This window comes from Galeopterus variegatus, unplaced genomic scaffold, assembly GCF_000696425.1.
Source record: "Galeopterus variegatus unplaced genomic scaffold, G_variegatus-3.0.2 Scaffold4218, whole genome shotgun sequence".
NCBI lineage: Eukaryota > Metazoa > Chordata > Mammalia > Dermoptera > Cynocephalidae > Galeopterus > Galeopterus variegatus.
Window position 1 is genome coordinate 52329 of NW_007730329.1, and position 17288 is coordinate 69616.

The 17288-nt window shown below is 38.7% G+C and overlaps 1 protein-coding gene across 5 annotated transcripts in view; it reads right to left on the bottom strand.

Annotated features, from left to right (window-relative positions):
- SERAC1 (serine active site containing 1) overlaps nt 1-17288 on the bottom strand; it is a 59970-nt gene that overhangs the window by 7172 nt on the left and 35510 nt on the right. For 4 of the 5 annotated variants that reach the window (XM_008587018.1, XM_008587017.1, XM_008587020.1 and 1 more), the window contains 4 exons: nt 16023-16136; nt 13737-13899; nt 2863-3013; nt 1058-1199 (listed from right to left, as the gene is read on the bottom strand). In XM_008587018.1, coding sequence (XP_008585240.1) covers nt 1058-1199; nt 2863-3013; nt 13737-13899; nt 16023-16136 — 570 coding nt within the window. The remainder of the gene's footprint in view (nt 1-1057; nt 1200-2862; nt 3014-13736; nt 13900-16022; nt 16137-17288) is intronic. The other variant, XM_008587019.1, reaches the window with a different exon arrangement.

Below are 17288 nucleotides of genomic sequence, written 5' to 3' on the forward strand. Positions count from 1 at the left end.
GCCCGGCAGCGGCCCCCCACCCTCAGTGCGGCCCCCGTGCCGGACCGGGGACCGGCAACGGGATCGCAACCCTCGGCGCTGCTCCCGTGCCTCGCTCAGCCAGTGAGCGGGAACCGGTCCGTATGTGGGATCCGAACCCTCGGGCGGGAGCGCCGCCGCGCTTCCCAAGTGGCGCACTTATCCAGTGCGCCACCGGGCCAGCCCTCAAATTGGCTTTTTGAAAGCATTTAGTAGAAAGCTACTATCTCAAGACAGATAGTACAGGCTGATGGTTAGATTCTGGACCTGTGAATTCAGAGACACTAATAACAGTAACAGTTCTGTCTCTATGAACCCCGCGTCTATCGTCATCTCCGTACTTGGGTGTCACCAGAAAGTGCAAACTGTTCTTTCCACTTGATAAGCTTTTGTGAAAGTAAAGAAGTAGTAGTTGAACAATGCCCTGGAAACTATTCACACATAGATGCAGCATTTATTTTATTTTATTCTGTTTTATTTTTTTGATGGCTGGCCAGTAGAGGGATTCAAACCTGGACCTTGGTGTTATCAGCACCAAGCTCTAACCAACTGAGATAACCAGCCACCTGCAGCATTAATTTTAAATGAGCTTTAGATTAACTCCAATTAATAAATTCATTTCAGATCCTTGGAAGAAATAATATCAAAAAAATGCAAAGTAGAATTACTTCTTCAAAGTCTATTTTTATAATTATTAAGAACATAAAATTAGCTATTACAAGTATAATTATGATACCTTATTTTTTGTATTATGTTTCAAAGAAAGTGAACTATTACTGGCTTTTGCCTCTGTTTTTTACTTAACAGCACACTCTTATAGAATCATAGACTGCATTCTAAACAGAAATTACACAGCACAGGGTAACAAGCCCAGCTGTTAATGCAACATGCTACAAGTGTCCGTAAAGGAAAGAAGAACTGCATGGAAAAAACATCCCAGTAAAGAGAGAAAAATAAGCCACAATGAGGGCCCCCACAGCCAGTGACACTGCAGTGTGTCGTGATAATGGTGGCCTGCCAGAGTCAAATACTTCCTTACCTTGGGCCAACATGTTGTGTACCTGTCTTCATCTCCCAAAGCCTTTTCGGTTAACATCTGCTCACTGTCTTGCTGGCGCCATGTTTTAAATGCTGCTCCCATAAGGCCATGAATAAAAAGGACATCTGCTTTAATGGGCTGACTAAGAGGGGAGAGAGTTTTAAAAAGAAGCAGAATAAATGCATTATTGCTCTGATAAGACTCTACACAGCATTCTCTGTGGATGGTGCTTTAGTAGGCTTTTGGGACACAAAATAAAACTTAATTAAGACAAGCTTTAGAAGCACAGGTTTGCTGAGGAATCTTAGAAGCAGTTTTGGGAAAGACATACACGGAGCATGCTCACTGCTCTCTTTATAAAAAATGGAGACCTACCTAGCCAGGCAGACTAATCACATACACTTGTAATGACCTTAGTGATCAATCAAGTGACAGATGTCATTGATTACTCTGTAAAGAATTCCATGAGAATATTCCACAAATCAATAAAAATACTTAAGAAATTAAATAAGAATATTTTAACATAGTTTCAAAGTCAGTATGCATTAAAGAGCTTTTCAAAAATTGATTAAGAAAAATAAATAATGTTCATCAGAATAGAACAAATGAGATTTTAAAGTGAACTTTTCCTTGGATATGATATTATTAAAAATTGTAGATAGTATATCAGTTGCAAACTATAGTACACACACAATTATGCAACACACTATAAAATCCATTACCATATATTTTACTTATAAATTGGTATTAACCAGGCAATCCATTTTCCAAATCTAAAAAAAGTTTTTGCTATTTTCTGAAGTATTTTTTTAAAACTACCTGATATGAATTGTGTTGCCCAAGTATTATCTATTAGTAGCTTGGTCCCCACTGTGACTGTTAAGAGGGTGGGAAATCCTACTATGGTAATTGAAAAGTGGAGCCTTGAAGAAGTGATTAGATTGGAGGACTGTGCTTTAGTGAATGGATTAATTATGGTGGTCAGGGGCATGGTTCTGAGGGCTTTAAAAGAAGAACACATGAGAGGTTAGTCTCTCTCTGCTCCACCATTTTCTGCCATGTGAGACCCCTGGGTCACTGTTGCCACCACCAAGACCCTTACCAGATGTGTCCCCTGGACTGTGGACTTCCCAGACTCTGAACTGTAAGCAATAAATTTCGTTTTCTTACAAATTACCCAGTTCCGTGTATTTTGTTATAAGCAACAGAGACTAATACACTACACTATGAGAATCAGTGAAATATGTAATTTTTTCACTGTGGTCCTTTTTATATTTAATGTCTCAGCAATGACACAACTGGAAATAGTGACCAGAAATAACCTTAGAAGAAACATGAGTCACATTTATTACAATTTATTCCTTCCAATGCATGATTTTTTTATCTAGCATAAACGTTCTCCAGTCCCTTGCATTCTAGGCTTAGGCTAATTTGGTTGTCTGCATTCAACAACGTCCTATCTCCTTCCTATTCAGACTGACTTCTACAATCCAAATCAGTCATTAAGTCAAATCTAAGTGAAAATGCTTTGAAACAAAGGCATGCATTACAAGTGCAACACGTTACAAAAGGTGAAAGCAACCTGACTTTTATAAAGTAACCCTGATAATTTAGCTAGTTAGCACGCTTTCACAACAACCTTCAATCTTCTGACATTGTTATGGACAAATTGTTTCAGTAAATAAGGTATACAATTTACTTATAAGGTATTTAACTTATCTAAATTATGCACAAATAAATTAAAAATTTAAGCCCTCTGGGCTTTACGTTCCCAAAGGGGCAAAGCAACTCTTCTGCTTTCTTACCTTGCTCGACACTGGGGATGCAGCACGTACACACCGTCCTGGTATTTTTCCTGTACAGTCTCTCGGTCTAAATTAGCCAGGGTTCTGGCAGCATGTGAAGCCTCCATAATGTGGTGGGATTTCACTGCCTCTGCCATTATGGAAACCCAGCCTGGTGAAAAGAACGAATCTCCTAAATACTGACACAAGTCTGTCTCAGATTGCTGGGAGAGGTTTCAAACTGAAAATGATGGGAGAAATGCAAACCCCCCATGTCTATCCTAGACAGAGAAGCCCAGCCACTCCAGCTCCATTCTGCCCTAACATCTTCTGAGTCCACAGCATGACACCGTGACATCCCCAAAGACTACCCCTTAAGGGATCTCAGAGTAGGGAAGGGCCTTCAAGAGCCATTTTCTTTGTTTAGAAAATCTAACATAAATTGCAATTACTAAAGGTGAGGTCACAAAAGGAAACAAAATACCATGATGTTTTGCTTTTAGCAAGAATTATAAAACTCAGTGGGTTAATACTAGTTATTTCATCCTGCTCAGCAATCACAGTAACACCTTTTAATACAAATGAGGAAATTATTTCTTAATAATGAATTTGTTTGATATACAAAAGTCTTGGAGTTCAGGAAGGAAAAACCTTTTTTTAAAAGGAGGCAAACAGAACAGACATGGACAATATTATGTAGTGTATGAATTCATTTTTTTAATGTTTTTGTTTTTTAGAACTTAATGTACACAAATATGTATGGAAGTGCATGCGTGCACACACACACAAAAACACACACGAAGATCTGGAAAGATACACCAAACTAATGAACCGTCATTACCTCTTAAGAGAGAGGTGGGGTAGAAGAAGGTTCTATAAAAACGGTGGGTTTAACGTTTTTGCTATATCTGTTTTCTGAAGTACTTACAATGAGAATCTATTTATATATTAGTTGTATAGTTTTAAATAAAGCAGAACATGGGCCTTAGGTCGCAGAGACTTGGGCTCAAATTTCTGCTCCCCACTTATTTCTGTGAAACCTCAGTCAAGTTATTTTGCAATTCTGAGCTGGAAGAAGGTGTAGTAAATTAGTGTATGAAAACATTGGGCCTTTTTGCAGGTCCAGCAGGCACTCAATAGATGATGGCTGTTCCCATGACCTTCTCCCACTCCTCTGACAAAAGTGTTGAGAATCACTGTGATGATTCGAGGACAGCATTTAATAACCCAAAAGAAGTTTCAGACTCACTAATTCCTTAACAATATTCCAGTGGGAGCTAAATAACAAAGAAAAAAAGATACAACAAGCACAATAATACACTGAACTTTCAAAAGGAGAGAACAGAACTGAAGTTATCAGAGGTGGTCAAGGGAGAGTGGGAGTTAGTGAGAAATTGGTAAAGGGCCAAAAAACAAATTATTACGTTATATAAGGTCGAATATACTAATTATTCTGATTTCACCATCACATATTGCACACATGTATTGAGATTCAACTCTGTATCCCACAGGTATGTACAATCAACTATGCTTCAATAAAAAAAAGAAAAAATAATAATATTCAAATTTATAATGTCAGAAAATTCCTCTTTAAAATATGTTAAAGATTTTATAATCATAAAATAAGAATATTTTAAAATTCTACCTGCAGACATTTACAAGTATATTATTAGTATGCATAAAAATATGCTTTATTTTTAATGGAGTCAGAAGAAAGGAAACACAAGAAAAAGCATGGCACAAGCCACTTCTATGGCATTTTTGAGCTGACAAAGTATTCTCACAGTGCTAGAGACACTCCCCCTTTAACAAAATATCAGACATCCCTTGGAAAACATGTGTTCTTAAATATATAACATCTAAATACATGTTAATTGTAAAAAAATAAATGAGAGCAGGATTTAACAATGAAAATCCTGCTTTAGCACTCCCACCATTTCCCAATTCCATTTATGTCCTAAGGGTAAACAAAGTTAGAAGTTTGGTGAACACACTTCCAAACCTTTTGAAAAATGCAGTACTTATACATATATGAGGGTACTTCAAGAAGTTCATGGAAAAATAGAATTAAAGATAATACAAATATTTCCATGATTTTTTTGAAGTACCCTCACACATTGTAGCTCTATATATGCTTTTTTTTAAACTAAGTAAAATCATACTATTCCTACTGTTCTGTAACTTGATTTTGTGTTTCAGCAACATGTTTAGAGTGCTCTCCATATACCTCAACTTCATTTTTTTTTTCACTATAGTATTACATAGTATGAGTATAGCATTGTTTAACCATTATTCCTATTGGCAGACATTTAGGTTGTTTCTAATTTTTCCATACTATAAACAACCATCTAATAAACATGCTTATACACGAATCTTTAAGAACACCCATGAGTATTTAAGCAGGAGAGGTTCCTAGAAGTATTATTACTTGGTCAAATGATATAGACATTCTTTTAATAGATACTACTGTTGGTGCAGAAAACTGTTCCCAAAATATTGCTTTGAAAATTAAAAGGCCTCAGAAATAAGTCTCAGAATCAAGGTCCCCCTAACTTTGTCTTGTTCCCCTTAACCCAAGCACAGAGAAGGACTTTCTCTATAATTTACTCATCTCAAAGAGCTTTCCAAATGAAATGCAATGGTCTTAAGATCCCCTCTTCCCTTCCTAGGAATCTCCTCAGATGACCTGGGAAGAACAATCCTTAGAAGGACTGGACAGACCGGGAGGGCAGCACACCTGGACAGCTCCTCTTACAAAATTACGTCTGCCTCTCAGTCTCACCCCCTAATAATGATTTACTATCCCTCAAAATAATTGTCTACATTCCCCACCTGCCCTCTTCCCTTTGAAAATTAGTATACAAACTTCTGGACCCCACTGGAAAATTGGGAAATCACTCTCTTGTGATTCCCCCATGCATTGCCCCCTCCCAGCACATTAAAATAATAAAATTTGTTATGCCTTTTCTTCATATTAATCTAAATTTTTCAGTGATTTTTATTAGTGAACCTTCAGGGATAAAGAGGAAGTATTCCGTTGGCCCCTATACTACAAAGACCCGTTAAAAAAACTGAGTCAATTTACAATCCCACCAACAGCGTAGGAGAGGTCCGGTTTTTACACACCTTCATCAGCAGTGGATATTATCCATACCTTTTTTTTTTTTTTTTGGTACCTGGCCAGTATGTAGATCTGAACCCTTAACCTTGGTGTTAACAACACCGTGTTCTAACCAACTGAGCTAACTGGCCAGTCCTCAATATCTTTTTAACTTTTGTAAATTTAAAAGCAAAAGTTTGCAGATCTGATACTATCAGGATTGATACAAAATATATAAAAAGAGGTAAAGATACAGGATGCCTAAGAAAACAAACAAAATGGTAAGACAGCAGAATTCAAATTGGAGTACTGAGAAGTAACGGGAGCTGAGCAAAAAGCAAGTATAGATGACTTTTGAAAAGTTTAGCTCTAAAAGGGAGGAGAGACTGAGAGGGTGGGAGATGGGGGGATGTGAAGTCAAGATTTCTGGGTTTTGTTTTGCATACCTTCCTCTATGTGTGTTGATCAGAAGGGTCCAGCTCAGAGGGAGCAATTGGCCATGCTGACTAGAGAAGCAGGCAATTCCTGAGACTGTGAAAGGAGAAAGGACCCAAACATAGTTGGAGGTCTTATAAGAGGTGTCCCTTTTCCTACTAATAAGAGAAAAGGAGAGAACAGCGTTTGTGGGGTTTTTTGTGGTTTTGGTGGGGGAGGTAGTGGGAAATTGAGGGGAAATTCTTTTTAGGGCTTCAATTGTCTCAATGAAGTATGAGGAAAGATCATCTGCTCGGAGGAAGGAAAATGTAGAAGGTTTGAGGAATATGGAGAAGATTTAAAACAGTCATTGCTAAGAATGATAAGGCATGTTGACTGGAGAAACACGAATGCTGAGCAATACTGAAGGTCCTTTAATTTGTGGATCTTATAAGCACAGTAGCAAACAGTGTACAATGATTCTGTGCTCAGCCACAGAAGAAGCAACAGTAGGTTTCATCCAGGGTTGGGGTCTTTACCAAAGGAGTGCTAAAACGATAGAAGGGAAAGGGAGCTGTAGGTAGTGGCAAGAATGTTATTATAACGATGGACTATCGAATAAAAGCTAAGTCAAGAATAAAAAGGACTGATGGATTGGGAATGAAGAAAGGGGTCAGTACATAGATTTTGGTAGAGAAGAAAACCAGTCATTATGGAGTAGATGCAAAAACAAGCTTAAATGACAGGAAGATGTGTTCAGAGAGTTGAAATACTGTGTTTTAGGTAAAGTGATTTCAGACAGTGACTAGGTCCACACAGTGACTAGGTGTGACTTGGGGGGGAGGAGTACACAACACAGGAGCACAGCGGGAAGTCAATGAAGATAAGAAGGTCATAGAATTGGGAGGCCAAAGTGGTTTGTGGTTAATATCCAGTAGATATTAAAGTCAACCAAGAAGATTGAGGACTTGGGGTAGAGCCAGATTTCAGTTAGGGAAGGGTGCTTTTTTTATTTTAATAAACACACTGATTTGATCAACTCTCCATCCTGTTTTGAATCCTTAGTCCCCATCCTGTCAATAAACCTGAAGATAGTAAATTGATAGAAATCATCCAAAGTAAAGCACAGAAGAAAAAAAAAATTGAAACAAAATGCACAGAGTCTCAATGACCTGCACAACAGAATCCAAAGGTCTAACATAAAATGTACATAATTGAAGTCCCAGAAGGAGAGAAGAGAGAAAAGGGTATAGAAAGAAAAAATATTTGAAGATATACTGGCTGGAAAATTTTCAAATTTGACCGAAAACATCAATCCACAGATTCAGTCAGCTTAGTGGACCCCAAGGATAAATATACAAATGACACCTAGGCACTTCATAGTCAAACTGCTGAAAATCAAGCATAAAAACCTTTTTTTTTTTTCTTTTTGAGACCGGCCACACCGTGCTCAGCCAGTGAGCGCTGTGAACACACCGGTCATCCCTATATAGGATCCGAACCCGCAGCGGGAGCGCTGCAGCACTCCCAGCGCCGCACTCTCCCGAGTGCACCACGGGCTCGGCCCTCAATCATAAAAATCTTAAAAAAAAAAAGCCAGAGAAAGAAAACAATTAGGAGAACAAAAGTGGAAATAAGAAGAGACTTTTCATCAGTCAATGGACACCAGGAGCGAGTAGGATGACATTTTTTTTTTTTTTTTTTTTGTCTTTTTCCGTGTCCGGCAACGGATCGCAACCCTCAGTGTCACCCCCGTACCAGACTGGGACCGGCAAGGGGATCGCAGCCCTCGGTGTTGCTCCCGCGCCTGGCTCAGCCAGTGAGCGGGAACCGGTCTGTATGTGGGATCCAAACCCTCGGCGGGAGCGCCGCCACACTTCCCAAGCGGCGCACTATAGCAGTGCGCCACCGGGCTGGCCAGGATGACATTTTTAATGAGAAAAAATACCATACTGGCAACAAAGAATTCTTTACATGGGGAAATATCTTTCCCTGAATATACAATAAAAGCAAAGCAAAGACATTTTCAAAAGATGAAAGGTCAGAGAATTTGTTGCCAGCAGACCCAATATACTAGAAATACTAAAGGAAGGTCTGTAGGCTGAAGGGAAATGATATCAGATGTAAATTAAATATACAGAAAGGAAGGAAGAACACTGGAGATTATAAAATGTAAATAAATAAAAAATACGTTTTCTTTCTTATATTCTTTAAATTTCACCTATTGTTATTGTTTGCATGTGTTGCATCCAAAATTCAGGCATTACCAATGTGACAGTACTAAGAGGTGGCACTTTTGGAGGTAATTAGGTAATGAGTGCTTCTCCCTCAATAATGGGATGAAGGGCCTCAAAACAGAGGCATCAGGCAGTGTTTGGCTAGCTTGCCCTTTTGCCTTCTGCCTTGTGGGGTTGCAGCAAGAAGGCCTCCATCAGACGCCAAATGCTGGTGCCTTGAACTTGGATTTCCCAGCCTCGAGAACAGTGAGAAAATAAATTCCTGTTCTTTATAAACTAGCTAGCCTCAGTTATTTTGTTATGGCAGCACAAAATGGACTAAGACAACTATTAAAACAAAAATAATAGCAATGTATCATGAAGTCTATAACATATACAAGAGTTAAATATATCACAACAATACAACAAAGGATGGCAGGGGATGTGAACTGAATTATAGTGTTGTAAGAATATCACATTATGTGAAGTGGTATGATATTAATTCAAAGTAGACTGTGATAAGGACACAAACATTTAAAAAAACACATGTAAAAAAACTATAAAAAGCCAAAAGAGAAGAAAAAACAGAATGTATAAAATACTCCAGAATATTAGTCCATTTTTGTTGCTTATAACAGTAAACCTGAAACTGGGTAATTTGTAAAGAAATAATATTTATTGCTTATAGTTTCAGAGGCTGGGAAGTCCAAAGTCTGGGAAACACATCTGGTGAGGGCCTTGGTGGTGGTGGCTTTACCAGTGACACAGTAGGTATCACATGGCAAAATGGCTAGCAGAGAGAGAGAGAGAGAGAGAGCGCCTCTCACATGCTCTCCTTTTAAAATCATCAGAACCATGCCCATGACCACCATTAAACCATCAACAGATTATTCCATTCATGAGGTATGAAGGTTAATTCTAGGTATCAACGTGATTAGATTAAGGAATGCTGAAAAGCCTGTTAAAACTATCTTCTGGGCCAAGCCCGTGGCGCACTCGGGAGAGTGCGGTGCTGGGAGTGCAGCAGCGCTCCCGCCGCGGGTTCAGATCCTATATAGGGATGGCCGGTGCGCTCACTGGCTGAGTGCGGTGCGGCCGGTCTCAAAAAGGACAAAAACAAACAAACAAACAAAAAAAAAATATCTTCTTAGGTGTGTTCATGAGGGTGTTTCCAGCAGAGATTAGCATGAGAGCCTGAGCGGACTGGATGGGAAAGAACCGCCTTCAATGTGGGTGGGAACCTTCCAATCTGCTGGGGGCCCAGACAGAACAAAAAAAGTAGAAAAAAGGTGAAGCTCTCTCTCTGTCCGCAGGAGCTGGGATACACTCTTCTCTCCTGTCCGTGGACATCAGAGCTCAAGACTCTTCAGCTTTTGGGTTATAAGACATACACGAAGGATACCATCAACTTCCTTGGTTTTGAGGCTTTCAGACTTGGACTGAGCCACACAACCAACACCCAGTTTGCAGATGGCCTATTGTGGGACTTCTCTTCACAATCATGTGAGCCAATTCCCCTAATAAATTCCCTCTCATATATTTATAACATATTCCATTGGTTCTGTCTCTCTGGAGTACCCTAATACATGAGGGTACAATCCTCATAATCTATTCACCTCTTCAAGGCTCCACCTTTCAATTACCATAAAAAAATTTCCCACTATCTTAACACTGTCAGTGGGGATTAAGCCTCACTGAGTTCTGGGGGGACATCCGATCCACAGCATCAAGTAATCCAAGAAAAGTCAGAAAAGGAGGGAAAAAAACGCGACAAATGGAAAACAAAGAGCAAGATGACAGACATAACCAAACAATACCAATAACTACACTAGAAGTAAAGAGACAACACTCCAGTTAAAAGGGAGAGACTATCAAACTGAATTTTTTTTTTTTTTTTGTCTTTTTTGTGACCGGTAAGGGGATCGCAACCCTTGGCTTGGTGGCTTGGTGTCATCCGCACCGCGCTCAGCCAGTGAGCGCACCAGCCATCGGATCCAAACCCGCGGTGGGAGCGCCACTGCACTCCCAGTGCTGCACTCTCCTGAGTGCGCCACAGGGTCGGCCCTCAAACTGAATTTTTAAAATAAAATCAAACTATATGCTGTCTAAAAAAGATGTACTTATTTTTAAAGCCAAAGAAAAGTGGAAGTAAAAGAAAGGAAAAAGATAAAATATATGTAATGCAAACAGTAAACAAGAAAAAGCCAGTGTGGCTATTTTAATTCCAGTGAAAGTAGACTTAAAGGAAAGGAGTATTACCAGTGATAGACAGAGACATTACATAATAAGAAAAAATGAATTGGGGGTGGGGGTTTAAGAGATGCTGGTCAAAGAATACAAAATTTCGGTTAGGAGACATAAGTTCAAGAGATCTATTGTACAATAACAATGTTTTATGTTCATGAAAAGTGTTAAGAAAGTAGATTTTAAGTGCTATCACCACAAAAAAATGGTATGTGAAGTAATGCATATGTTAATTAGCACTATTTAGCCATTCCACTATGTATATGTATTTCAAAACAATATGTTGTACACAACTAATATATACAATTTTTTATTTGTCAATTTAAATAAATACATAAATAAGCAACCATTAAAAATAAAGAAAGAAAATGAACAATTCACCAGGAAGGAAAAGTCTGACAGAACTAAAAGGAGAAACAGACAAGTCCACAATCACAGCAGAAGAATTTAGCACATATCCAGTAACCGACAGAACTAAACAAAAATCAGTAAAGGCCTAGGGAAGATGTGAGCACGCTATGAACTGACTGGATTCGTCATGTAGAGAACACTTCACCCAACAGTTGCAGGACACTCATTCTTTTCACGTGCACACGGAACATTCACCAAGATAGAGCATATCAGAGAAGGCCACCAAATAAATCTCAAGTTCCCAAAGACTAAAATCTTAGAGTGTGTTCTCTGAACACATGGAATTAAATTAGAAATCAGAGATATATGATAGCTAGAAAACCCTTAATATCTGTAATTACGTAGCACATTTTCAAGACAAGGAAGAAATCATAACAGAAATTAGGAAATATTTCAAACTGAATAATAATGAAAACACAATGCATCCAAAATTTGGGGGATGCATCTAAAGCAGAGTTAGGGGGAAATTTATAGTTTTAAATATCAATATGAGAAAATAATTGTAGTGATTTTTAAACATGTCTTCAAATTCTTTTACACTATCCTCATCAAGAGGGAATGAGTCTAAACCCCTTTAAATCGCATCCCCTTGAATATGGGCTAGCCTTAGTGACTAGCTTCTAATCAATAGATAACAGTGGAAATTACTTCCAAGGATAGGTTATAAAAGGCAAAAGAACTTATACTTGGCTTTCTCTCGTGGAACATTTGCCCTGGGAACCCATCATGCTTTAAGGAAGCTCGGGCCACATGGAAAGGAGCTAATATCCCCAAGCTTACAGCCCAGCAACCTCCTGGCTGCTGGCCAGTACTAATTTGCATGCCATGTGAGTAAGCAAGCTTGAAAGTAGATCCTCCTTTCCACCGCTGTGCTGCCCAGCTGATAATGCATGAAGCAGATGTAAGCCTTCCCTACAGATCCTGGCCCAAATTTTAGATTCATGAGCAAAATAAATGACTGCTGTTTTGACCATTGAGATTTGGGTAGTTTGATACACACCAATAGCTAATTGAAACATGAAGAAAGGTTTAAATCAGTGATCTAAGTTTCTACCTTAAGAAACTATAAAGGGAAGAACAAATAAAACTCATAGTATTTAGGAGGAAAGAAATAATAAAAAGTAGTTTTTATATTTTAAAGAGTTTTGAAAAAAATAGAAGAGTATGCAACAAAGGCCATATTAGTTCTCAAAGCCTAACATATTTGCTATCTGGTCCTTTATAGAAAAAGTTTGCTGATGCCTGAATTAGACATCAAAATTAAAAACTTCTTTTTTTTTTTTTTTTTTGTCCTTTTTGAGACCGGCCGCATCGCGCTCAGCCAGTGAGCACTGTGAGCGCACCGGTCATCCCTATATAGGATCCGAACCCGCAGCGGGAGCGCTGCTGCGCTCCCAGCGCCGCACTGTCCCAAGAGCGCCACGGGCTCGGCCTCAAAATTAAAAACTTCTGCTGATGAAAGATACTCTTAAGTGTAAATTCATGGTTTCTAATACATGTATATATATGAACACATGCATGTATATGTGCACATGTATGTGTATACTTATTAATATGTACTGTTATTCGTATGCATATCTGTATATCTAGCTATCTATAACATATATAACCTTGATCTTTTTATGAGAGAGCCAAGAAGCAAAGACACACCAGAAGCAATAAGCACTCCTAGAACCTGGATCTTGCTCTCTAATAATCATTCTCCACTAAAAGGAACTAGGGTTCCTCAGAGAAATGAGATTGAAGCATCTTGTTGTGCCAGAAAGTAAGGAATGCTGCCTACAATGATGTGGGCATATCAGAAGGACACAAGGGCCAGTTTGCTGGGCTCCCACTAGCCAAAGCTGTGATAATGTAGCATCAAATTATTAAGTACAGCAATAAATTACAAACCATTAAAAAACAGAAATCTACATGCCCGTGCTGATAGAAAGGGAGGGAGGGAGGGAGCGAGGGAAGGAAGGAAGGAAGGAAGGAAGGGGAGAGAAGGAAGGACTCTTGCTTCCAAAATGCCAAATACTGAAAAGTAAATGAAGAGGGCATGCTGGAGTTGGGAAATCATCATTTTACAATCATGGAGGTAAAGAATGGATCAGGTAGGAATTTTCAGAGGATGAGGATCAAGAAGATATTTGCCTAGTCTTAAGTATCTCCCCATAGTCAGTTTATTAGTTGCAAGGGGGAAAATCACTAATTATACAGTGGACCTCTTTTTAGTCTGACTAGGCCTCTTGGTTAACCAAATCATGTCAAAAATTATATAAGCAATTAAGTGGTCATCATGGCAAAACCAGCTCTCTTGCGATCGTCCACACACCAATTATCTTGGATGTGGATTATCTACAATCTCAAGCAATTCTTTATCCCTACCAAACTAACATGCTGTAAGGACCCATGATTAACTAACTCTAAGCAGAATCTTACATCTATTGAAAAATTAATTTATCATAAGGGGTAAGGTGGGAGAACAAAGGGATAAATAAAAAATACTCAGTATATAAAGTTGTTACCTGAGCGAACTATAGAAGAATGGAGATGTTCATTCAAAGCCATATTTCCAATGATGCGCATTACATTTCTCTGCACTTTAGGGTAGTCCTTGTGAAGTTGGTACAGCTTCTGAAGTAGCTGCAAGCCTCCGTTTGCTTCAATCTTATCACAATGTGTTGATATCTAGCACAATAAATTAATGAAAGCTCACTTTATGTTGCACAAATTCACGAAATGAGGTGACTCAGCATGCTGATGGGGACCGCCAGTGGCTCCTGCTCAAGGACAGATTCAGAGAGACTACTCAAAACTCTCATGTCAGCTTATTCTAATAAATAAGCAAATCCCTAAGTAGGAAGTACTTCAGTCATTGAAATAAAATCTTAAAAAGGCATATCTCACAAGGACTTCTACAATGTTTATTCTTATTCTGTTTAGCTCTTGGTCAGACATAACCTGACAACGTCATTATTACAAAATTGTTTCAATTTAAAGTGATACTTTGGCTTGAAACTACCTTAAAATGGTTCTCTAACCTTGAGAAACCTGCCATCTAATAACAGGAACTAGTCCTCTTGCAAGCAGGCAGATTTTGCTTCTCTACAGACAAGGATTCACACAGCTGGAGAAGAGTCCCCTGCAGCCCAACACCCTACCTCACAGGATGCCCACTTCATGGAGCAGACCTCAAATTCAGAAGTGGAAAAAATTTTCTGAAGAGAAAGATCAAGTAAAAATAAAGAAAAAGGGATTTGAAGTTTTAATGGAGAAAAGATAACAGAAAATGAAAACCAAAGTAAATATGTATGTGAAGGTAAGGTAACAAAATTGACCAACAAACTACTAGTCTTCCGAAGTCATCAGTCACCAGTCATGGCCCTGCCTCTTCCCATCACTGGCTTTACTCAGTGACAGGACACCATGTCATGTACATATGACAGTTTTCATCTTCTAAATTTTTATTAAAGTTTATCACATTTTAAGTGCTTTAAAAAGTATGCCTCTTAGACATATATCAAGTGAGATATGTAATAACTTGACAGCCTTCTGGAAAGGTAACTATTATACTCTACATACTGTACTTTCTACTGAAGATGCATCTATTGTTTCAGAAACTATTCAGAAGTCACAACACTGAGGCTAGTTTTCCCACATCCCCTTTTGTACTGCAACCCTTTCTTCACTCTGCTTTGTACTTAGTTCCTAATTCCACAAGTGGGAACTAAAGATGACTAGAAAGCACCATGCTTTCAAGCCAGGTTTAACAGTTCCCAAAACTAAAGTGAAGAGTTTGGAATCCCTAGGATGGCATGTCTCTTGATATGGGATGGGCCACCTGTATCAGCCCCAGCAGGTCAGCAGGGATGCCAGCTAAGAATGCAAACTCCTGGACTCCACATCAGGTCTACTAAATTAAAATTGCAAGAGGAGATCAGGAAGCATGCACTTTTAACATGCTGCTTATGTGCTGTTCATGCACTGTGTTTGAGCACTACAAGGTTTGTTGATTTTTTCTTTTTTATTTTTCTTTTTTCCTTTTTTTTCTTTTTTTCTTTTTTTTTTGTCTTTTTCCGTGTCCGGCAACGGATCGCAACCCTCAGTGTTGCCCCCGTACCGGACCGGGGACCGGCAACGGGATTGCAACCCTCGGCGTTGCTCCCGCGCCTCGCTCAGCCAGTGAGTGGGAACCGGTCTGTATGTGGGATCCGAACCCTCGGGCGGGAGCGCCGCCGCGCTTCCCAAGCGGCGCACTATCCAGTGCGCCACTGGGCCGGCCCTTTTCTTTTTTAAATTAAACTATGGCCATGATAGAAAAGTTTCCGTAATGCCAAAAAGTTTAGAAATAGACCATAGTGATAATTCCAGAGTAGGCCATCTAATATTTCCTTTTGTTCTATCTTGCTACATCTTTGGCAGATGTTTCAATGGAAATTAACTACCTGATAATATTACATGTAAAAATGATCTGAGAAAGGCAGTAGAAGATAGCATAATTCAAACGTGAATGCCACATTTAGATAACTGGTTGTTTTCTTTATATGAAATTAAGATTAAATCCATTTTTAGAAATACTTAGCAAAAATTAAACTCATGTATTGGTGCTAAATCTTGATTATCAATTCTAACAATTAAAATGGGAAAAAAGTAGAAATTTAAAAACAAGCACAAATTTAAAAACAAGTAGAAAGCTCTTTTTCCTTTTACAATAAATGAGGATTATTTTCCTTGCATGAAACAACTTGTATAATTTTTTCAATGTAACCATAAAAAGTAAACCACATTTTGAAAAATGTGAGGTAAGTTACCTCAGAATGTTTTATTAAAGCTTCTAAACAGAACGTTTCCATTGTAGCTGAAGGAACTTCTCCAAAACTTTCAGCGTAAGGAAGTCCATTTCCTCCAAAACACCATAAGCCACCCTAAAATTAAGATAATTAAAAATTTTACTGAAAAAAATTACTAATATTTTTTTTGTCTGACAAAAATATCTCTATACTATATATAGTATGAGAAATACTAATAGGTAGGGACTAAAAATACTTCAAAAACTTAAAGGGAACTTCATGCAAACTATTGCTTATTAGAATAGAAAACACACAGAATTATTTCTAGAAGAGATCTTTGAGTCTTTCTCCATTCTTTCCTCTGTGTCCTCTTTTCTTTGGTAGCTGGGTGGCATGGGAATCCAAACCCTTGACCTTGGTGGTGTAACACTGCACTCTAACCAACTCAGCAACCAGCCAGCCCTCTTTGTGTCCTCTTATCTAAAAGTTTGAAGACTAACACACAACACACAATACACAATTCTTTATCAAGTAAGAAAAGCCAAGGGCTGATCATAATGTTCTAGGGTCAGCTCTTTTAATACCTAGTAATTAGTACAGTTCATTATTTTCCAGATTATGCTAAAACAGAAAAAAGCATTATTGGAAAAATAATGATTTGATGATGATGATGATCCATAGTGCTTTTAACTCTTCTCAAGTTGAAATTCAAATTCATATGGAAGAATAAACAAGAATAGCTAGAAAAATTATGAAATAGAAGAATAGTGGGAACTATTCCTAGTAAGTGTTAAAACATAAAGAATAAAATGGGGAAAAAATTCAAATCTTACCACAGAACAAGGGCTGATGTCACCAGTATGCAATAATCTACAAATCAGTGAGAAAAATGCCAACAATGCTACAGACACGTAAGCAACAGTCATAAACAAAGTTCACAGGAAAAGAAATATAATGCCTCTGGGCCGGCCCGGTGGTGCACTGGAGAGTGCGCCGCTTGGGAGCGCGGTGGTGCTCCCGCCGAGGGTTCGGATCCCACATGCAGACCGGTTCCCGCTCACTGGCTGAGCGAGGTGTGGGAGCAACACCGAGGGTTGCGATCCCGTTGCCGGTCCTGGTCCGGTGCGGGCGCGACACTGAGGGTTGCGATCCGTTGCCGGACACGAAAAAAGACAAAAAGGAAAAAAAAAAAAAAAAAAGAAATATAATGCCTCTAAAATATATGAAACAATGCTCAACACTGCTCATAATGAGAGGCATATACATTAAAATAGAAACGACATTTTT